The sequence below is a fragment of the Eretmochelys imbricata genome, chromosome 3 (assembly GCF_965152235.1).
Source record: "Eretmochelys imbricata isolate rEreImb1 chromosome 3, rEreImb1.hap1, whole genome shotgun sequence".
NCBI lineage: Eukaryota > Metazoa > Chordata > Testudines > Cheloniidae > Eretmochelys > Eretmochelys imbricata.
Window position 1 is genome coordinate 134,431,234 of NC_135574.1, and position 23,951 is coordinate 134,455,184.

At 42.1% G+C, this 23,951-nt stretch overlaps 2 protein-coding genes across 3 annotated transcripts in view; both read right to left on the minus strand.

The window, feature by feature from the left end:
* The window catches only part of GNG4 (G protein subunit gamma 4), a 39,021-nt gene extending 33,252 nt beyond the window's left edge, over positions 1-5,769 (minus strand). The window contains exon 1 of the mRNA XM_077811840.1: positions 5,629-5,769. The gene's annotated coding sequence lies outside the window, so the exon portion shown is untranslated. The remainder of the gene's footprint in view (positions 1-5,628) is intronic.
* Positions 5,770-8,557: 2,788 nt separating this feature from the next.
* The window catches only part of LYST (lysosomal trafficking regulator), a 129,398-nt gene continuing 114,004 nt past the window's right edge, over positions 8,558-23,951 (minus strand). For both annotated transcript variants that reach the window (XM_077813449.1, XM_077813446.1), the window contains 6 exons: positions 22,969-23,067; positions 15,740-15,879; positions 15,457-15,554; positions 13,160-13,316; positions 12,858-12,929; positions 8,558-10,753 (listed from right to left, as the gene is read on the minus strand). In XM_077813449.1, the coding sequence (XP_077669575.1) occupies positions 10,615-10,753; positions 12,858-12,929; positions 13,160-13,316; positions 15,457-15,554; positions 15,740-15,879; positions 22,969-23,067 (705 nt within the window). In that variant the 3' untranslated portion in view covers positions 8,558-10,614. The remainder of the gene's footprint in view (positions 10,754-12,857; positions 12,930-13,159; positions 13,317-15,456; positions 15,555-15,739; positions 15,880-22,968; positions 23,068-23,951) is intronic.

The window sequence follows — 23,951 nt, forward strand, 5'->3', positions numbered from 1 at the left end:
TAAAGAACAAAGTCTTGAAAGAGAAACGGAGGGAACAGCTATCCATAGGTTCAAATGGGGGTTTTCTCAGCACATTGAGAACTAAGTTGAGGTTCCATGGAGGACTATGTTCCTTGAGTAAGTAGGAAAAATGTTAAACAGGCCTTTAATGAACCTTGCAGTAGCTGGGTGAGTGAAGACTGAAAACCCTTCAATGGGGTGGCAGGGTGAAAAGCTGTAAAGGCACCTAGGTGAACCTAAACTGAGCTCAAAGATAACCCACTGTTTTTCAAATTTAGCAGACTAGAGCATGCTAGAAAAGTGAGACTCAAGGAGGTATAGCTCAGAGGCAGCTCAGAGTCTGAAAAGATTTTCACTTTTTACAGGTAGGTTTTCCTTGTAGTGGATTTTCTACAATTGAACAGTACTGTTTGGAGGTCTGGAGATGAGTCCTTTCCTATGCCAGAGAGGCATCTAGTAGCCATGCACTGAGGTGAAGCAACAAGAGATGGCAGTGAGTCGTGGTCCCTGACTCCCAGGTAAGGAGACCTGCTATCAGAGGAACGTGGAGAGGTGGGTTGCAGGGACAGTCGAAGGAGCTCTGGGAACCATACTTGCCTTGGTCATGGTGATGCTATGAGAATGGCCATTGATCTCTCCTGTTTCAACTTATTCAGGACTTTGAGGCGTAAAGGCATCAGGGGATTCCTGAAGGGATAACTACAGCAGCTCCCAGCCAGTTCTGACTGTCACAGGTGCTGACTTTGTCCTTTCCCAGGCGGCTGCTTGACCTCTGCTCCTCCCCAGGCCTGCCCCTACTCCACCCCTTCCCCCAAGTCCCCACCCTGCCTCTTCCCACCCCCTCCCCCACTCCTCCTTCTCCCCCCACTGCATCTCCCAGAGCCTCCTGCATGCCGCTAACCAGCTGATCCATAGTGGTCGGGAGGGGCGGGGGGGGAGGCACTGATTGACGGGGCCACCATTGGGCTGGAGGCACTGGGGAGGAGGAGGACGACCTGACGGGGGGCTGCTGGTAGGTGCTAAGCATTCACCATTTTTCCCCCATGGATGCTCCAGCCCTGGAGCACCCACGGAGTCGGCACGTATGCTGACTGCATCCTCCTCTCAATCAGGACCATCAGCACTTCGCGCTGGAGGGCATCACAAACACATCTATTTCCAGAAGACTCAAGATAAGGCAAATCTTCTGTAATACTGCATCGTTGAGCTCTCACTTGTAGTCGTGGCCCAAAAACCTGCTCAGGGAGACTGCTACTATGTTCCGTAACCCCAGGAGATAAACCACTGATCTCTCTGTGTCTTGTGATACACATCATTGCATAGTTTTATGGATTGTGTGCACAAGAACTCAGAGTAGCAGCCGTGTTAGTCTGTATTCGCAAAAAGAAAAGGAGTCCTAGTGGTACCTTAGAGACTAACCAATTTATCTGAGCATAAGCTTTCGTGAGCTACAGCTCACTTCATGCATCCGAATGCATCCAATGAAGTGAGCTGTAGCTCACGAAAGCTTATGCTCAAATAAATTGGTTAGTCTCTAAGGTGCCATTAGTACTCCTTTTCTTTTTGCACAAGAACTGGGATCTTGCTCCTCTCCTTGGCAATTTATAAAATACATTGAGGGGTCCCTGATATGTTGTAGAAAGCAAGGCAAGCGTAATGGACTGCCCTGAGTTCTAAAATGTTGATAAGGAAAGCGACCTCCTGGGGAGTCCCCTTACCTTGAGCTGTGAAGTTCAGAAGGTGACTGCCCCAACCTAGCAGAGAGCCATCTATGGTGATCTTTGGGGGAGGCGGATTTGAGAACAGAACTCCCATACAGACCTTTTAGGGTTTTTTCCACCAATTGAGGGAGTTGAGGACCATCCGGGTATCGATACCTGCTTGGATAGATGGTGCTTTTTGGGTTTGTAGACTGTCCTTAGCCAGGCTTGACGTTATTGGGAGTGTAATCTTGCCAAAGATGGTATGAACTTACTGGCTACCACATGACCTGGGAGCTGAAGGTTTGTGGGCTCTGTTATATTGTAGAAATAAGGCTGGGTATCATAGCAAACCTGCCTGTGGGTAAGTATGCTCTGGCAATAGTAGAGTCCAGAGTAGCCCCTGTGAAGTTTGTCCATTTTGCGGGTATAAGTGTAGACTTTCGCATTAGGGCGGAGGCCCAAAGAGCCTTGCTGGATGCTGACTGTCACTCAAGAAATGAGCAACCCTTCAGAAGCTAGTTGGCCAGGTAGGAAAAGATGATTATCTCCATTTGACTGATATGGGCTGCAACTGCCAAGACAACCTTGGTAAAGATCCTTGGGGCAGTGGAGAGGCTGAAGGGTAGGACACGGTATTGGTAATGGTCCCTACCACCAACGAAACATATGTGGGAAGAGTGAATGGATATATGAAAATAAGCATCCTGAAGGTCCAGGGAAACAAACCAATCTCCCAATTCCAGAGGGAGAGTTACCATTCCAGCTGCCACAGTTTCCATTCTGAACCATTGTGACAGGAGGATGGGAGGGAGCTGGAGCTGAACTGAATGTAGTAACCTGGTGAAATCACTTCCAGGATCTACCTGTCTGAGGTGATGAGCTGCCAGGAAGGAGTGGACTCATGGGCACTGCTGATAAAATCTCTGATCAAGAATGCATGGGCACATACACATCCTGAAGTGGAGCACCCATAGGTACAATTATTTGAAGAACAACATTTCTGATAGCTGAGAAATGTTAGATGATTGTTTAGAATTGTGGAAGTTCGAAGATATCAGCATCAGAGTATCCCAACGTTTTCCTTTTTTAATCAACTGTCTCCACTCGGCACCCAATTCCTCTCAGTATTTTTAACCAGTACTTTATATAAAGTGGATATGTGGATATGCCTTTGCCAGTGCAACTCAGTGTCAAAAAAAAAAATTAAAAAATCCTGGGAATTAAATGAGTTGGTTTTATTTTGTGAGGTACTTGGAGGCTTTCCAGCTTGGGTGATCCATAAATAATTAAAATATTTATTAAAATTCAACAGCAGTGTTTTCATCTTAGGCAACTACTATATCCAGTACTACAACTAGCAGCCTCCAGGAATTCCAGATTTCTCATACCCCCTATCAGATTCCACCACCTCTGTTCTCAGAACACAAGACCTAATATATGACTGAATTAATCTGCCATTTCACAAGTACAAATTCTTATATAATTCACTTAAAATCTCATTCTGACCTTTTTCCATAAAAAATTAAAAATGCAAGAACATGGTTATTTTATTTCATGCTTTCTTATTGTTCAGTACTTCCACGTCTCTGGTTTCTGTTCCACAGAAGTTCTTTTTTCATATTCACATTTCAGCTATTTTCTCCTATTAATTTTATTGAGCTTCCTATTTGTGTGAGTAACATCTGTTCTTTTCCTCTATAATTATGAGTGTTATTTTATTGTAATGTTTTCTATTTATAGCTTTTTTACATTTTAGTTCCTCTGCATTTTTATTTCATCCCCAACCTTATTTTATCCTTGCATGTTTCCTATATGAGAAAACTATGCTGAATTGGTTTTCTACCCTCTTCTCATTTTTGCCGGAGAAAATGGAAAACTAACATTTATTATTAATTTAATAAAATAGGCTTTAAAAAACCCCACCTTTACTAGATAGATTTTTGAAGAATGCATTTAAGACAGTAAAAGTACAACCCAGCCCAAAGAGAGGTAACAATACATCTGCAAAAAAGATGCTATTATGTCTAAGGGATGCTGTTAGGTTCAGTTAATTAGTGTATGTAAAGCACTTTGAGACCATATACTGTAAAGTGCTATTTAAGGGCCCAGTTCTGCAGATACAGAAATTTTACTCATGTAAGTTCTACAATTGACTGAACAGGACTGTTTATGTGAGGTAAAGCTACTGACACATCTAAGTGTTTTCTGGACTGGATTCCAAGTCACAAATAATAGCCCAGATTGTTGTTTTCTCTCTCCTTCCTTTCTCCATTTGCAAGAAGTGATCCTCCTGGCACAAATCCCAGAGTTATCTTGGTATGTCAAACAGATGGGTTGGACATTACACAGGCCAGGCTCGGGACATAGTGGAAGGAGTGGAAAAGACAGGCGGATCTGGAAAATCACTGGACAAGCCACGGTCCAAGACTGTTCTAGCTTTTCCACAGGATCCCAGTAGCCACCATGGCGAGCATGTTTATACATGCCTGGCAGCAAAAGGGCCAACAGAAGCACACTGCCAGGATCCAACGCATTGGCATAGGTTCTCTGTGCAGATGACCCTAGACTTTAGTTTTGGCCACTCAAGAGGACATCATCTTGCCCCTTACTGTTGTTTTTTACATTAAATTAAAATTCAAGAGAAATAAAATTGCTACATGTTCACAATTTCCCTTTTGTAAACAAATATGAAGAGATTAGGTTATTTCAGACTAATTCCTTTTTCAACTATATTTTCATTAGCTTGCAATGAGTTGAAGATAACAAAAGACTATTAGAAGCCCAGAATGCTTCTCAGAAAGGAACATTTTCCAAGTTACCTCTTTGAATTTTCTGTTTTAAGTGCATTATCTTAATCTGTTTGCAAAACGTGGTATAGTTCACAGCACCATGACAAAAAATAGCTACCAACACAGCAGTTTCACAGGGAAAATTCTTCCTCCATAGACATGAGCTTCTCCTGGAGCCTAGCAGAAAGAAAGGCACTTTTCTGTGTCTCCACTGGACAAGCTACGAGAAGCAGTGCTAAGCACACTGAACTAAAGGAGCTGCATGGAATCGGTCCACCTTAGCAAATAACCAGACTCAAAAGGAGAAAATTTATGTGCAATACTTGAGGCTTTTTAGATGGTTACTACAAAACAGCCACTAGTCGAGAACGATGCAGCCTCCTAACCTGCACCGATCTCTGGACAAAATAATAGGACTGCATAAAAATACAAGTTACCTAGCCAATAAAATTCACTGACCATCAAACAAACTCATTTCCTATTGAGAAAAGCAAGTAATTGGAAGTGTACACTAGGCTCCAGGCCGGGACTTACGTGTTTATATGTAACATTTACAGACATAGGTAAAGAACTATGTGTGATGGGGGGTGACTAGTCAATTCTCTGTCTCTCACGTTTTCCAACTCCCTATAAATAGGCAAAGGATCAGCCTCCCACCTCCAATGAAGCACCCAGTAAAACGGGCGCCGCTAGCATACCAATGTCCGCTCGGCAACGCTTCCAGGAGGCCAGCGGCGCTGACGTACCATCCAAACACGTTGATGTTTCTGCGGGCGATCAGGCTTCTTCCAGCCCTTTCGCCTTCCTTAGTGCAACGACACCAGGCGCTCGCCCCTGCGCGGCCGGCATTTTCCACACGCCCCCTGCCCAGAGCGGCCAGCCCAGCCCCGCGCAGACCCGCCGGCGGCGACTCAGAGCCGCTCGCCGCGGTAGGACCCGCCGGGGACATGGACCGTCACCTCACTCAGCCTCCGTCTGCTGCCTCCGGGAACGCTCCCAGCAACCCCGGCCCCGGGCACTGAGCATCGCCGGGTCCGGGCGGCTCCCCCCACCCACGGCCAAGCGGCTCGGCAGGCTCTCCCGCGCGGACCGCGCAGCACCCGCCTGCCCACTCTCGGGCAGCGGCAGCCACTCACCTGCCGGCGCCGCGGCGTCTCGGAGACTGCAGCTGGCTCACGCTCTAGCCCGGGACCCCGCAGCAGCAGCCGCAGCCGGGCTCGGGGAGCGGCACATGGCGGGGCTCGCTCCGCTCGCCAGCCCGGGGACCCGCGCGCCCCGCTCAGCTACTCCGGGAGGAGGAAGGGGCGGCGGCTCAGCCCGCCCCCCGCAACAGCCCCGACTGGCAAGAGGCGTCGCGCGCGCGCTTCAAGTCCCTCAGGTGCATCAGAGCGGGCGCGGCGCGAGTCACAGCCCAACTGCCTCGGGACCAGTGCGTGCGGCCCACGCGCCCCCCCCCCCTCCGGGAAAGTCCATTGTATTGGGGGGAGGCGGGGGAGGGCAGGGGTTGACGTGAGAGAAAGTGAGGCGGCGGGGGAGGGGGGGTTGGGAGAAGAGCCACTGCTGGCTTAGCCCACTGCGACCCCTCCCATCGAGGGAGCTGTTGGGTCCCCACTGCTCAGGCGACTCATGGTGGGCCGGACGCCCTGTTCCCTTCCCATGCGGGGTGGGGGGGTGTACAGATTGCCCAAGCAGCCACTGTTACTTCCTGTGTTTAATGGATGGATCTATACCTATAAGCAATTACGTAAAAATCAGGCCTGCCGACTGCAATTCCAGGCCCCCTAGAAAGGGATGGCGGAGGTTTGATTTGTGCAGGACGGGCTGGAGGCGAGCCCCACACTGCCGCGGGCTCAGCATTGCCACATGGGCACGGAGCTGGACCACGTGCAGGGGCTGGGGCAACCATGCACAGGCTGCAGGCACTGTCCGCCTGACACTGGGGCGGTGCTCGCCTGCGCTGGCGGGTGTCCAGCAAGCCGCCAGCTGCGCTGATGGGCATGCTCTTCCAGCAGGGCCAGGGCTTCCACGTGCCTGCCTGGCTGCCTTCGCTACCACCTGTACCACCCATGCGCACCTAGGAGCCCTATGGCCCGCCCGGGCGATTGCCTCCTTTGTGCCTCCCCCCCGTGGCAGGCCTGGTAAAAATAGGACCTCTTCATTCTGGGTGACCAAGCTAAAAAGTGGGCTTTAGTTGCCTTAAAGAGCCAACATAGCAAGCTGGTATCTATTCTGGCTCATGCACTAAAAATAATTAACTAATTTTCAATTCATGGCCAAATTCTGCCTTAGGTAGTGCCCCTGCTACAGTACAGAAGAAAATGGAGTTGGACAGAGGTCAGTGAAATTTTGGAAGTAAGAAGGGAAAGAAAGGGACTTTTTTTTCCAGCTATTTCCATTTAAAATATAAGTAATGTTGAAGGGAAAGGAAGAGAATGGGATAGAGAGAACTAAGGAAGGAAATGTTCTTCCCTCTAAGGCATGTGACCTCTAGCTATAAACATTCACTTCTTCCTAGCTCCCCTTCTTCCCCCCTTTGTAATGTATTGATCCTTTTCAGAGTGCTTCATAAAGACATTCTTAGAGCACCACTGAAATACAGCCCCCTCTATAGTGTGGAAAGTGACAACAAAATTGCATTTACCCTATAGTACAGTAATAGGGGAGGAGAAATTTAGGCCATTACACTAATGGCAAACATTACAAAAATGCTGTGGAATATCTTATTAGCACATGGAACAGACAGGGTAATCTTTAAAAAAAAATAGCATATGCTATTAGGAAGTCTTGGTTCCAGGAACTGTGAGGCTGTACTTTCAACCAAACCCAACCATCTTGACTATGTATTTTCCCAAAGGTTGTAAGTAAATTTTAGTTTAACACACACTGCAACATTTTTCAGTTCCCATAGTAAACACTTCAGTTTGTTTGATTTCCAGTGCTTTTACAATTATTTACAATTCTCTCCTGGCCTTGTCCTAGTAGCTTCATCCTCACCCAGGAAATTCAGCAGTAATGCATAATTCAGATGTGCCTTCCTAAGTAGCTTTTGTGATGTAAACACTCAAGCCCTTGTAACTGGATTGAGATTACTAGTTACACACAGCATGGGTGATTTGAAAAACAGCCACTGATCACTCACCTGGGTTTGAACCAATGACTCAAAAGTTACTGGTTTCTGAAGCACATATCCAGCCCCAATATAAACATTATATTTTACCAGTTCCCCCATCACGGCTTGTCTCTTCTTCCCCTGCTGCTCCTGCCTTGAGGGTCACCATCTAAAGGGGGTCGGTACCCACCTCCCTTGAGCACCCCCTGTGGTTGGGTATGTCCATGGTCTTTAAACCAGTCTATCCCTGGTATGGGGCCGTGTCCCCAGAGCTTCCTCCCTGGAGACACTACCTTCCTGCAGCCCTCCCCAGGCTCAGTCCCTGCAGCCAGCCAGGAGCTACTTCATTACTCCCCCAGTCCCTCCTAGCAAATGGTCTTTGGCTCAGTCCGAGCAGCCAGCCAGGAGCCTCTTGCTCCCCCAGTCCCTGCCCCCACTTAGCTGTCAATTGTGCTGCAGTTCCCTCAAAGGAGACCTGGTATATGTGAGAACCAAGAAGAACTGAATTAAAGTAGGTTGAAAAACAGTGGAGTATATAGAAAAGTATTTTCATTTTGCAGATTGTCTACACAGCAGTGTTCATACACGGTCATAGCTATACAGAAAAATATATCTCCTTTGGGGAGTTTACAATCTAAATTAGACAAAACAGCAAGTGATCAGATTAGTAGCAATTGGAGGGAAGGTAGTTACAAAACAGATAATGGACCAAATTCTGCCCTCATTCACATCCAGGTAACCCTATTGCTTTTAGTGTGGGATTACCTACATATAAGAGGGGTCCTGTTGTGAATGCAATCTGGTCATTTTACTTTTTAAAGAGAGTAGGTTAAGGTACAGGAACAGCTGCAAATGGCACTAGAGAAGTGAACAATGGAATGCAAACTGAAAAATGAATTGATAGACCAAACACAAAAAACTGCTGTAGGTATTGCATAAACAGCCTTTTATCTGTATTTGTATCAAATTAATGATTTATTACCCAACACCACAGGTGGCAGTGTATACAAAGACAGTGCAACATGTGATTATTTACAGGAATTTTCAGCCTGACATGCACATATACTATCATGAGGTGTTTTAATATTTCCAAAACATGTTATCAAGCTGAATAAATATTCCCTGCCCCCAAAAGTTCGTGTTTTACATAAAAATATAATATTGCACTTTTTACAAGAACAGCTATTTTGCATATCTGAGATTTATAACAAATGGAATGCTGCTTTTTAAAAAATAAGACTCCATGAGCAACATCCCATATTTAAATTGGGGAGCAAGTAAAAGCCTCCAAAACGAAAGAGTTTTAAATGAAGCATATCACTTCAACATGAACCAAAAAGCTTCTCAGTTTGTATTTGGAGTATGAAAAACATGATTAAAGCCAGCTTGTAAAATGTACCTGCAATATATGCATTTGAAAAAGTTAAATTCATACGGTATGCAGCCATTTGCTTATTCTTCACTGGTCCAAAAAATCTATTTTCAGAATATGAACTCTGGGAAGATCCTTGTACTTAATGTATAAAGTTTTCTGAAAATCTAGAAGTTAAAAGATGTACACTTGGAATTTTCAGAATGCACAGATTGTGTGTATATTATGATTTGCAGGTATCTATACATATTTTGTCTTTATCACCAGATGACAAATTATAGATCTTACAGTACAGTGTTTTGCAGAAGGATAAATATATGCAATGAGTAAAAATATAGGCATTAAAATCTATATGGTAGAAGTGGAATGTGTAAGTGATTTAAAGGAAAAAATAGGTTTTAACTACTTAATAGGTTTCTGTTGCATTTTTGGGTTGTAACTTTTTTTTCCTAGTGGAGGAATATGTAATTATGCTCAGCTGATATTGGCTTTCCGAATATTTAAGTTGTTGAGTGTGTCAGTCCTGTGTGGAGGATGCCATAAAAAAATTCACCTTCAAATTCAATTGATAGGTTGTGAAGTATTAACTCCTGACTTGAATGCATGTTCCTTTTTCAAAGATTAGCACCTAGGAATAAATATCATATTTGCACTCTATGTCTGTGTAAACTTTTCTGAACTGACATATAAGGTAAACACTGATTAGACAAGCAGTTATGGTCTCATTCAAACATTTTACATGTATTTAACTCTCACATGGCACTAAATGGGAGCAGATATCAGCGCTGTTTTCTTTGTATTTTTGAACTGAGATGTATGCTAAATATATTCTGCCACTTAGATTCATAATAAGTAACTAGTGTTACGCATTTGTGCAATTTACAATTAGATAAAAAACCTTGTTTAACTATTGTTTCATGATGCCATGAGGTGTCTGGTTGTTACTAAAACACAGACACATTGGTTTCCGTCTGTTACAAGACTGTCTTCTCAGCTCTAGTAGGACAATAATTAGCAAAAACTATGGAATATTGGGAATAACGGAAGTTCAATTTTTAGCATTATGACACACGATAAAATGGTTGGTGCACAAAGCAGTGACCTACTGAGTTACTTGCTTCTCAAAAAAAAGCAGTTTTGAATCCTCCATTTTTAAATTTTTGGGGTACTAATGCTAGAGCCAATTGGACTGTACTGACTGATCAGATACACACATTGACAATCTTCTTATAAATATTTAAGAAATTTTAATGCTATTGGTACTTTACAACACAAAGAATGAAAGGGAAAAAAAGTCACCACTAGTGAGTCAAGATTTGGAATACTTGTGTTCAAGAAATTATTTTTAAAAATATTACATTTTACACTGCAGCATTTCAGCTTGTTGGTTAGAGCATTTGTGCACCACGTTGCTTGTATCAGAGTATATAAAACCAGAACTTCCCTGTAACCTTGATATGGTTTAAAATTTGGGGCATGCATTCACACATTTTACAGTAGCTTCAGATTGATGTATGCTTTCATCAACTCACTTGTTTTAAAGTTCAATACATTTCAAAATCCAATTAAACAACAAAGGTTCTATGATCTCTGGATTTAAAGTGCTTCAGCGATATGGTGATTTAGCAGCATGAAGAGTCGTCAGCCAGCTGCATAGCTGCTAAGGAATGAGTAGAACATGGGTAGTTTCAAGCGCTGCTGGTCTTTGCGACACCAAGCTATAACAGTTCCTTCACTATTTGCGGTGTACAAGTGATGACCGTCACAGGAAAATGTAAGGCTGAAAACAACAAAAATCTAATTTTATATCATATTTAGCAAACTATACCATTTAACTGAAAATACCAGAGGAGATGCTTTAAAAAAAGACAAGTACAGCATAACTGCAGCCAACACAAAAATCAGTAGCTTGCCTTCAGTGAGGCAAGTTCCTATGAATGCATAATTCTAGTGCTATGTGCGCACACAGGTGGGCGTGGGCAATACTTACCTGTTCAAACTGTAATTCAAGGTGTCAGTTACAAACTTTACTGCCATAAATTTAACTTAATACCCAGTCAATTTGTTTTTCTCTTTGTCACTACAAGTACAATCTGCTGTGCTGCTCCTGCTGTCATTTCCTGGGTAGAACTGTCTCTGTCTGGCAGAAGGTGTTCACAGTACAGGGTCCATGTCCCTGGAACCTGCTCTCAGATGGATGGCCAGAACCAGAATCTGGCAAATTTCATGGGATACTTTTTTTTGTTTGTTTTTAAAGGCAGGCATTTCCTAATTTTATCACCACAGTAAGTAAATCCACCAATTCTTGCTAATTGTTTTATTTCAAGAGACTTAAAAAAACAGAAACTTGTACAAAGTCCTTGTTTCTAATTACTGTGAGGTGCTGCTGAGGTGATGGTTGGTACACATTAAATGAAATATGATTAAGTTAACTTGATGCTGAGATCACAGGTTAAACCTGCGACCCCATTACAAATGTGAAGAGAATTATGTTTCTGTGCAAAGCTGTCAGATGGGAGTTCAACTCTAGCCATTCACACACACATTCGGAATCCCTAATTACACATTTGTACTGTAGAACCCAAGTGTTTAGTTTGCTGTACTTACTGCAATTTAAAGAATTCAATGTGGGTAGAAACACCTCTTGTGCTCTATTAGGCCATGTCTACGCTACCCGCCAGATTAGTGAGTAGTGATCGATCTATCGGGGATCAATTTATCGTGTCTAGTTGAGACACGATAAATTGATCCCCGATCGCTCTGCCGTTGACTCTGGAAATCCACCACAGCGAGAGGCGGAAGCGGAGTGGACAGGGGAGCGGTGGCCGTCGATCCCGAACCACGAGGATGCGAAGTAAGTGATTCGAAGTCGATCTAAGATACGCAACTTCAGCTACCAGAATAACGTAGCTGAAGTCGATGTATCTTAGATCGACGACACCCCCCCCCCCCCAGTGTAGACCAGGCCTAAGTATCCTAACACAACTAATGTTAGAATATTCATTTTTCTCTCTATTTAAAAAGGAATTTTTCTGGATTAATCAAACAGTTTCTATATAAATATAATTGATACCGTATAATTTAAAAAAAGAATTTCTGCTGCTTAGAAGAGCAAGTCAGTATTTCAGAAACCACTATTACCAGGATGTGGTAACAATGGTAAGTGTTGGCTTTAACAGTGATCATTGTAATATGTTTAAAAATGTTGCTTCAGTAATGGGCACAAATATAAATTCTTGTAATAAAATTTGTTACTATTGAATAATTATGAAACTTAGGGCATGATCCTGCAAGTCTTCATGCAAGGAAATTCCCACTGAGGGCATGCTTTAGTGGGAGTTAGGGCCCCAATTCTGCAAACCCTTTAGCATGAGTGTAGCTCTTACATAAGTGACCAATGAGACTCTGTGTGTGCACAAAATTAACACAGGTGCTTAACTGTTTGCAGGATCTGGGCTTTTTTGTGCCAGCCAGGGGGAAGGGTGAGGGGGAAAATGCACAGCAACAAAATAAAGCCATACAAGTCATTTACTACTGAAGCTCATATTATAACCATTTCAAATCTGGAGTTAATATGTAAATCCTGGGGAAAAATACAGAACTTTGTTTTAAAAGACAAAAGAGCAAGCATTGTTCAGTCCACAAGGGAATCCTTCAAGTTTCGGTCTGTGTTTATCTCATCATGGTAGCAGCTGGGAATAGTTATTACTGTCATGTTACAATGTATTTGGGCTCATTTTACTTTCATGGGGAACTAGTAGGATTGTGTGCCTGTTTTCAGATAGTTTTGTTCATCCACTTCCCCCCTTTGTCAGTGTCTTCAAAAGTCCAGATTTATTTTTAAAGGGAACTTGAATTCTTTTTATGCAGCAAAATTTTTTTACCTTACAATAGGTTTATTTGATTTAGGAAATGTAATTTCCCGCACAGGTTTCAAGTCCCAAGTACTCCACAGCCTGAAAAAGAAAAAGTAATTATTTTCTCCATATTCTACTTAAACATAAGTTTAATTTTAGAAACTGCAAACAGTTGAACAACTAGTTCAACTTTTTGTAAAGCAGAACATTAGCATGATTTTAAAACTGCATACAGTCTCAAAACAAAAACAAACATTGATTTTATGTTTTTATAAGTGTTTATCAGCAAAGTACTTTAAGAACTTGAGGAGGAGAGTGTATGCTCTTACCTTACAACCCCATTTTCTAACCCCCCTGCAATAACATTGATGGACACTCCTTCTGGCTGGTTAGAGAAAGCAACAGAGCATATGATTTCCCTGCAGTGCACATGTCCTACAAGATCACCATTTACCGTCCAAAGTCTCAGATCACTGCCCCCTCCAACTGTAATACAAAGTAAAACACGAACATTACAAGATTATTTAGACTATTTGAATAGCCTATGTCATTTAGCTTTAAAGGCCACATCAGCAAGAGATCAGTTTAGTAAAGATGAAAACGGACTCAGATCAGAAAACTGTACAAATACTGTACCACAGTTATTTTCTCTTTTTACCATATTGTTTGTATAGGCAAACCCCCACAAAATTAATATGATATAAACCATAGCACTTTAGCAGTAAGGAAGCTATATAACATTCTACTCACCAATATGACTTTTTGAAAACACTAGTTTTCACGTTAGCAGGTCAAAGTAAACATTGTAATCTCTCTCTCAAGGTTTACCTCAATCTGCTAATGTGTTCGTTCACATTACAACTGCCTTGTCTTTACTAGGATTTTACCTCTTGTTAATTGCCCTATGTTAGCTAACACAAGGTAAGAACACACCATTTTTTCCTAGCGAAGACAAGGCCTGAGAATGGTAAAGATAAAGGAGACAAATATCTCAGGCTATGTCTACACTGCACACCTTACAACGGTGCATCTGTCCCACTATAGCCACACCATTGTAAGGCATGCAGTGTAACCACTCTTTATCACCGGGAGAGAGCTCTCCCGTAGACAAAATAAAACCACCCCCAACGAGGGGTAGTAGCTTCGTCGATGGGAGAGCGGCTCCCGCCAACAAAGTGCTGTCCACACCAGTGCTTTTTGTCATTAAAACTTGTGTCATTTGGGAGGGGTGTTTTTTTTCACACCCCTGAGGGACAAAAGTATTAACAACTAATGTGCCGTGTAGACAAAGCCTCAGATTCGGTCTCGGACCTGGCCTTGGCCCTGGAATGCTAAGATCATGTATTCTGTTTCTCTAATTGCGAGAGGTCCTAACCTTCAATCATCCTTTAATATAATAATCTGCTTGTGCTATCTTGCAAGACTTATTTACAGCACTGATTTTGATCCACCTCACTCTTCATGGGAATACAGGAAGAAAGGAAGAATGAAAGCAGCTTCCTGAAGAGACCTTAGAAGCCTCTCCTTCGTAGTACGAGTTCAGCATTGAGAACCAAGACATTGTATGTATAAATGTTGGGACAACAAACTGCTTGTTGCCATATGGATTATAAAATTAATCTATTTATCTTGCCTACCTCCCTTGATGGGGGAGAAAATTAGATGCAGACAAGAAAAAGAAAAAAGAGAGAGGCCTTGTCCAAATGACAGCCTCAAATTAACATTAACTACACTACAAGACAGAAAAAGTAATAAAAAGGTAATGAGTGCTGTTCAGTGTGCCTCCTCTTACAGAAACAAATATAGTGCTGTATAGTGTGTATGCAATAAGCATCAAATCATCATGCACCTTAAGCTACTTCTAACTGCCCATGTGAAAATTTGACTTACTATCCAAATACATGATTGGGATGTGTGAGGAGGAAGAAAAAGTGGTTTTGTGCCATTTGGCTGCAGAGTCAGGGACTTTCTGGGAAAACTCATTGCAGGGTTCCAAACTCTCTAGGGTTCTGCATTAACAACAAATACCTACACTTTCTTCTGGAGGGTTTTTCCTTAAAACCACCAAACAAAAAACCAGACTACTCTACAGAATTTTTCTGGTTCCAATCACAGCAAGATCACATTGCTTTTCCCGTTTGCTTTGAGTCACTAGGTAATAAACTCTTTGTTAATATAGCATATATGATGCCTCAATATAGTGCATATATCAAGGAACATCTGAACACTCCAAAAAGACTGTAGTTTTAGAAAATGTAATTTTGCTTTGTATAAGTAAAACTCCTTTGGAGGATACAGTATCTTGGAAAACAAATCACTACTATCATGAAAGTAATGCACTTAATAGAATTTGAATCTCTCAGGACTCAAAAGTTTCAAATCTTAAAAAAAAAAAATCAAAATATTACACATACAGTTCTGTCAATCACTTACACTAGCATATTTGTAACTACAAAAAAGATATACATATCATACTGTATATAGAAATAAGAAGTTATTGAGTTGATCAGTTGGCTGCTTAAATGATTCAAGTCACATGACAAACCATTGCACTGGGAAAGTTGGTTGATCTTTAAATCTGGTCTATAAATGTGGATAGGTTATTCATTCATGATACCATACATACCTGAATCACAAACTGTTGCAATATCACCTGTCATTTCACTAGCAGAGACTGCTGTCACAGGACTCTTGTGTCCAGCAAGACTTTGGACATAGCACAGCCTACAAAGAATAACAGATCTCTAAATAATCTGCAGTTTACTTTCAGAAAACCAAAACTGAATTTTGGTTTCACATAAGATTAAAATAGTTGGAAAGTAATAGTGTAAAATAATCATTTCAGATTAAGATTCTTAACAGTTAGAAAGTAAGCCTTTTTAGGCTAACCAAGGAAATTATATTTGTACCTGTTCAAATCCCAGATGATGCAGGTTCCATCCTTGCTTACACTTATCATTATACTATATGGTTTGCAGACAAATAAGCTGGTTATCTCTGCTGTGTGACCATATAGATGTACTTGAGATTCCATTTCTATCTCAGAATGCTGAAAAATAATAATATTAAAATGAGACCTGAATTAAACACAACGTATTTATTGTTTTGGAAGTGTGGCTTCCATTGTTTTCAATTGGATCAATATGTATAGATCTTAAGGAATGAACTGGCACTCCATGATTAAATGCTTCATATCTTCAGTTCAGATGCTATTTGTAGGACTTTTAAAGAAGCAAACACATTGCTTACATGAGTATTTGGAGTAAGACATTAGATGTGAAAGGCCCTATATTCTCCTACTTCTCTCACACACAAGGTTTGAGAAAAAGTTGTGTGTGGCTGGTTGTTTTCCAAACATGTTATGTCAGTAGCTCAAATACAGATGGCAGCTAGATCTCCATATTTCAGTTTGACTGGCTGGAGAGGAAATATTGGGGGTTGAGGGCCAGAAACATTTTGGAATTAGGAAAAACTAGTTCAGCAAGTGACAGTCAATGGCAATGACCAGCACTTTAAAAAAAAACTTGGAAAAAAACCCAAGTTACTGGGAACATATTGAGCCAGTGCCAAGTCCTTAGATGGGGCTTACCTAAGTGTGAAATTTGAAGCTCTGCTCTAATATAGAAATTGTCAAAAATTAAATGCCAAAGAGAAGATGAAACTGCTAAGCAGAAGTGCTAGTTCTTGTGTTTTAAGAATTGCAATTCTTCAGACTTTTTTGAAAAACAGCCTATAAATTAGAAGAGTTGATCAGAATTATAATTGTCCAATTAAGAGAAGTCCAGCGTACAAGGAGATTGGAATAATGTTTATACAAGAAAGGTAAATGTGTCTCTGCTACAATGAATTTTTCCATAGCTCTTCTTTACTACCTCAGAGCACAGTAATGAACAATTTAGAAATCTGGAAGAGAAAATAGGGCATACAATAGCTCTACGAAAAGTTGAAAAGAGTCATCAGAGAAAAGGAGAAGGAACTGGTAATAGATTTCACTCACAATATGCTAGCTATCATTATCATTTCTATCACTATCTGAGCAACAAATAGCAACATCCATTTCTGTACTAGTTATATTGATTACCAGTCAGGACAAGATTGACCTTCAATAATCATAACATTTAGCGATTAGTTTCATTTAACCGATCACAAGAAAACGATAAACATATCTTCCTACTGTGTAGTATAATACTTGCTGATAAGAATATCCAGTTTCTACATCCCCTCGGAGTAATGTAGTATCTACTATTCATAGAAGTTTGGTCTGCCATTATTTTAGAATTTTAAGAACAGAACTAAAAAAAGGTTTTTAATGGTCAAAGTGTCAAGCCAAGATTAATTTTTCTGCTAAACTATTTTGTTTCCTCATCTTTCCACTTCCCCCATCTAATCTCTCTGTTTTGTCCATCTTTTGCTGACACCTACATCTCTGGGACAGGGATTCTCTATTATTTGTCTCTACGACCCCTAGCTCAACGTGGCCTGATCCTGGATTGGAGTTTCTAGGCACTATCATAATACAAAGTACAAAATGATAGTAATGGGAAAGGATGGAACTCTAGGATCAAATAATTTATTTGTGCTAATAAGTAATGCAACTATGACTTTTCATGCCATCCTCTATGCCTGAAACATATGTGTAAGTACTGTGTGCCATGGAAGCTCTCGCCGCCTCCTTCAAATCTCTTAAAACTCATTTCTTCCATTTATCCTTCCAATGCTGATGTCCACTTCACTACACTAATATAAACACTCAACTCACAAAATATTTTTAAAGTGGCATAGATATAAAAATAAATTGATTTAAAGCTGGTCATATATTTAAAATGCCCCCTCTCTGTGTTAGGCTGGATGGCTGTGGTTAAGGCACTGGAGTGAGGGATCATACAAATAATTACCACACCGTTTCATCTATTCTCTCAAAAGGATATACAATAAGTTAAAATGCCTCCCTCTCTGTTAGCAAGAAAGCCCCAGATAGATTAGGAACAACTAAAGGGTGGAGCAACCCACTTGCCCAACATCCAGAACCTCTTGGCTGAGGCCTTCTAAGGGTAGTGATTTGAGTGACTTCTCATAACAGTACTTCAGTGTGTTTTGGATTACAGATATTGACAATGCCTGGGAGAAGTAACAGACGAGAGCAGTTTGTCTGAACATTTTCAAACACAGAGATATAGGTCACTAGAGAACCCTGCTTTCAGAGTTCTAGACTCTTATGTCTGTCCATTAGCATCATACCTGTCTCCTTGCTTTAATGATTTACACATGAAGATTTTCCCTGATTGACACTTCCTGTACTGCATCTATAATAGGCTGTTCCAAAGCACTCAGCTGGGGGGCCGAATACAGAACAGATGCTAGTAAACGCGTTGGCATTCCCTATAGCCCTGTCTCAAGCAAATGACTAAACAACAGATGCTACAAAATTGGCAGCAAGGTCATGCTGCCTGAGGTATACAGAAGTGTCAGTGCTGAGGGATTCAGCAAACATGATCTCACAGAGGACACCTGAGGAGCAAAGCAAACTCCTCCTATTCGCAGTTCTAAAGTTCCTTATAGCTGTCAAATACAGATTGCTAGTTTCTTCATTAGCATTTTTAAAACACAAGTATTCTGTACAAAAAGTTTATTTCCTATGTTAGTTACCAAAAATATAACTGATATTGCTTGGGGCTTTAAAAATTAATTGCTCACAGTGGGTGGGCTTTCCTAATGTGTGTGGGGCTTGAGCCATGAATTTCTGCAAAGTTTTAACCTTGATGCAGTGGAATCCTTCTCAATCTGCAGAGAGCACTTAAGCCTCTGTTGCTGCTCCTAGATTTATCAAGCAAAAGCAACATAAAACAATACTGTGGTCAGTTTAAGTGCTGCTATTCAGAACCCTGTAACATAAGATGAATGGTCAAGAATTGTGTCAGCGATTTGCTGCTTCTTGGGAAAAAATTATGAACTACTGAAGAGGATGATGCTGGAGCTATTCACAGAAAAGACAACTTAAAACAGAAGGCAAAATCCTGGCTCCATTACAGTTCTATTCTATTTTATACCCTAGTATCTAAGCATCTTCCATCAATGCATGAAGCGATATGACTAACATCTGTCACACGTTAGTCAGTCTCATCACTGGGGAAAAGGTGTGCAGGGGAGTGTAAGGATTCTTTGATAAGGATTCTTTTTTAAATTATTTAATACATGATGTTATATGTCTACGTTAGAGAAGGCAAGGTCAGAGAAGAATGTGGTAAGGTTTGTGTAACAGGGTGCTGGCCAGGAGGTCCTGACCAGGCCCCTGTTAGCCCAGCTCCAATTAAGGGGCATTAATTGGGGCTAGCTGGGTATGGCTCACCTAAGGGCTTGAGGAGAAACCCATGCAGATCTTATTCGCCAGGGGGTTATATAAAGCTGGCAGGAAGGAAGCAATGGCAGGGGGAAACAGGAAAGGGAAGAGCCTGTGGCTGTAGGTTCCTGCTGGCTGAGGAAGCTAGCTGTCCTCCAGGGAGCTGTGTTGTACAGACTGTATATAGATGGTGGTGCGAAGTGACACTGCAAATAAAAGGGCACTGGTGCCTGCACTCTAAGTGGTCTCCGGCTGATTTGTGGCACGAGCAGCGAAGGGCTCCGTTACAGTTTGCAAGAGTGCTTAGTTCCTGTGTGAGTTTGTGCCAGTCTCTTACTGGCCCCCAAGAAAGTTCTGTTTTCCGCACAAATGGGATTTAATCTTATTATAGAAAGCTCCATTGTACCACAGGACTGAAGCTGTTGATCGTGGTCTTCATTCCAGAGCTTTAGGTGATATTTTCGATACTCTGGGCCCAGGCCATTAGGCATCATGAAGATAAGGATCAAGGCCTTCAACCTGACTTGATGTTCCGCAGTAAGGCAGTGTAGAGAATGGAGGACAGGTTTGATCGGTTTGTGGTAGCTAGTGTTCTTGAGGTGGGCGGCAGGGTTCTGTACTAGTCGGAGTTTCCAAAGCACAAAAGGCTTCATGCCCACCTATACCACAATTAGGTACTGCAGCCAAAAGATGATGAAGATGCGAATAACTGAGTCCAGGTCACTGTTCATCAGGATGGGAGGGCAACTCCTAACCAACTGGAGATGATAGAAAGCATTACATATGGATAGAGCTGGGCAAAGTTTTTGGGAAATAGTTTATTTGCTGAAAAATGCAGTTACAGTCAACGCAAAAGTTACTTGCAAATTTTTGTCCAGTTCACCAAACAGTTTAGAACAAACAGCTTAGTGATCAGGTCACTCAGATATGATATGGGACATCCAAGTTCTAGTCTCTGTTCCAAGGGCTATAATTATTTGTAAGAAGCTTCAATAGGAAAGATTCAGAAAGTGCCAAACCTGAATAGGACATACAGTAACTCCTCACTTGAAGTCGTTCCGGTTAACTGTTTCATTGCTGATCGATTAGGGAACATGCTTGTTTAAAGTTGTGCAATGCTCCTTTATGAGGTCATTTGGCAGCTGCCTGCTTCGTCCACTGCTTGCAGTGAGAGCATCCTGTTGCAGCTTGCTGGTGGGGGCTTGGAACCAGGGTGGACCGGCAGCACCCCCATCAGCTCCCCACTCCCCTAAGTTCCCTGTGCAGCAGCTACCCAACAGGCTATCAATTGCCAGCAGGTCAGCTGTCCCTCCCCCCACTGCCATGTGCTGCTCCTGCCCTCTGCCTTGGAGCTGCTCTCCAGAGCCTCCTGCTTGCTGGGGGAGGGTGTCTCCCTCCCCCCTACTCCTGCACCCCGCTTACCCCATCTCCATAGAGCAGGGAGGGACACACGACAGGGCTCAGGACAGAGGGAGCTTCCTAGCAGCAGCTGCTGTGGTCTCAATTTGCCGATTAACTTAACAAGGTAGTGTAGTTAAGAGTGGTGTCAGCATACTTAAAGGGGAAATAGAAAAGGAGTATTTGTGGCACCTTAGAGACTAAAATTTATTTGAGCATAAGCTTCCGTGAGCTACAGCTCACTTCATCGGATGTTGACTAACACGGCTGCTCTGAAACCTGTCATTAAAGGGGAAATGCGCATCTCTCTCTGTCTCTCACACACACACACAGTGTGTGTCTGCCATGCTGTTTCCCCTCCCTCCATTCTTGCTGCCTTGAAGAGTGTGAGGCTAACCTTGAGGGCTCAGCCAATTGCTAGTTCATCATTTAGCAGTAAGGCATTCCCTGGGAAATATCCCACCCTCTGACTCCACCACCTCAACCAAGCTTTATCATCATCGCTGTGTACAGCATTAAACTGTTTGTTTAAAACTTATACTGTGTGTGTTTGTTTCACGTAAAGTCGCATTTTTCAGGAACATAACTACAATGTTAAGTGAGGAGTTACTGCAGTTCAGTGGTTAGGGCAATCACCTGAGGGGTGGGAACTCATGTTGAAATCCTCTCTCCACGTCAGGGAGAAGAAGAATTGAACCAGGGGTTTCCCATGTCCCAGGTGAGTTCCCTAACTACTGGCCTAAAGAGGCAGCTTCCTCCTCCACTCACCCCATTCCTAGGTGTTATGTCAAAAGTGCCCCAAACTGAAAGAAAACTATTTCATCCCAACTGTTTGATTCTCTGAAAGTTTCCAAAAGAAGTGTTTTGTTTTTTCAGTTTTTTGGAATTGCCAGCAAAATGAAAAATCTATTACTTGTCCAGGTCTACTGACAGATGGTGTGTATGCAACAGCTTAGTGTCAGCAAGCTGTCAAATGCTCTCCTAAGCTACAGACTGAACTGACCAATTGTGGACGTGCACCCTCAACTGAAGGAGATCTTACTATGGTTGCAAACTTTTCTAAGTACTTACCTCTGCTCATCAGCATCACTCTGTATTGCTTGGGTTCCACTTCAGCCAGCTTGTTCATCACCCTTGAGCTGTACATGGTTGTATGTAGTGAAGAACAGTCTGAACTTTGTGTCATCTGCATATTACTGACACTTGAGTTCATGTTATCTGACCAATTTGTCTAGTGGGTGAATGTAAATGTTCAACAGACACTGGGACAAAATTGATTCTTGTTGGACTTCACAAGGGAGGGGTCTGGTGGCAGAGGTACTATTTTCCATCCCTACTCATTGGGTTGTCCCTCAAGAAAGGACTCAAGTCACTTCAGTGCATTATTGTGGACCCCTGTCACCTCTCAGGCAAGACAAGTTTAGGTAGTGCATGGCTGACAGTGTCAAATGCTGCAAAAAGGTCCAGTGGAATGAGAATAGATGTCTTCCCTTCAGCCATCAATGCCATGAAAGCTGTTTCAGTTCTACGACCTGGCATGAATCCAGATTATGCCATGTCTAGAGTATTAACTTCAGTAAGATGATCTTGTAGTTGGAGTTTGACTAGCTTCTCTAAGTTTGCTCAGGAACAGGAAGTTAGACAAGACTCCCATTGACTTAAAGGAGACAAGGATTTACCCAGAGAGTTCAGGAGAGATAGATTAGCAATCCTCATAACAAACAAAGGTTCTGGAGAGAAAAAAAAAAATCTCCTTCTCCCTTCCACAGCAGTTAGAGAGAGTAAGGTGGAGATTCAAATTTATCAGCCACCTACTAGTCAGGAGTGGATAGAAGAGCAATGTCCAGACATGGCACTTCGATAGAAACTCCAGTATCTTCTCCAAGTACCAGAGGGGCTGGCCTTCCCCTTTGTCAGGGTGCACTGAGTTTGCTAGTGGGACCCCCTCACTCTTATCTTTCATGTCTGCATCTGGACAGTAGATTTATTCCTTTGGATAGTAACGGTCTGGAGTCCTGATGTTGACGTACTAGTAACTAAGTATAAAAAATGTAAAGTCCTCAAACACAACAAAAATCAGCATTTGCTTTGAAAATAAAATAGGATAGGAAAGTCATTTATTTTTCAAGCTTCTTTAAAGGTGGATGTTGGGGAAGAGAGAAGTTGGACACCATCCAAATAGTTATTAAAATGCAGAATACAAAATTTAAATTATTTGTGAAAATGTATATGATAGGATACTTTGAAAGCCTCTTTAGTTAAAAAACCAAAACACCTAAATACAAGGCATTTTTAGTAACAAGTCTAGTTTTAAGAAGTGGAGTAAACAACAGCAAGGATAAGAAAAGAAAAATACTGTAAATAGCTAAATTCCTAATTATAAATTCTGTCTGATATACTTACCATATTGCTAGAGAATCTGTTGATATACGCGGTGATGACACCAGATTTGCTACCTGTAAAAAGCTGGCAACTGTCTGGTACCCAAGCACAACTTGTTACCTTGGAGAGAAAAATAAAAAAGAGCCAGAGAAAATTAAGTACTATTTTAACTACATTCTATTTCATTACACCTAGCTATTTTATCAAATCTGTTTTTACTGGCTTTCCTAAGAAAAACATGCAATAAATAAAATACCTGACCCAGAATGGAAGCCCAAGAGCAGTTTAATAAATCTGCAGCAGGTCACATACATTTTGCATAGTTAGAGTTGAAATTATGGATGAAATTACGTGGCGTATCTAAGATGCATAGCATAGAACTCTCAGCTCAAAGGGATGGAGGTAAGTGTTAAAGTAACTTTCTGCCCTCCTGATCCTCGGCTGGCTGGAGAGGCCGCGACATAACGTGGACAGTCCTAAGGGTCTGTGTAAATTATGGCAGCCTCCCAGGGCTGTGTGCTTTGTCCCCATCCCTGATGCATCCCTCTCACAGATGCCCTATATCAGGGTTTGCAAGGTGATCTTTGGAAAAATATTCTTACTGCTGTCTTTCATGGTACCTTTGCTGCAAGAATCATATCACAGCGAGATGCAGGGCTTTCAGAGCACCTTTATGAAGTTCTGAATTTTATGTGGTATAAAGAGGCCAGTGTGGGGTGAGGGTCTCACGCTGACTTTTTCCATTTTGTCTTTAATCAACATTTTTGACTTTACAGACAGTAGAACCAACAAGGAGACACTTATTCCGCAGCCCACACATACCAATATTTTAAGGCACCTAGGAACTTCCCTACTCTTGTTCTCAGCCTGGAAACAAACTGTTTGGAAAGTTCTATATACTCATGATGACATATCCAATCATGTTTTTTCTGCCATGGTAGAGGAGCTGAATCAGAAGCAGATTTTGGGAGCAGAGAGATTCAAGAGGGAAATTTAGTGGAGAA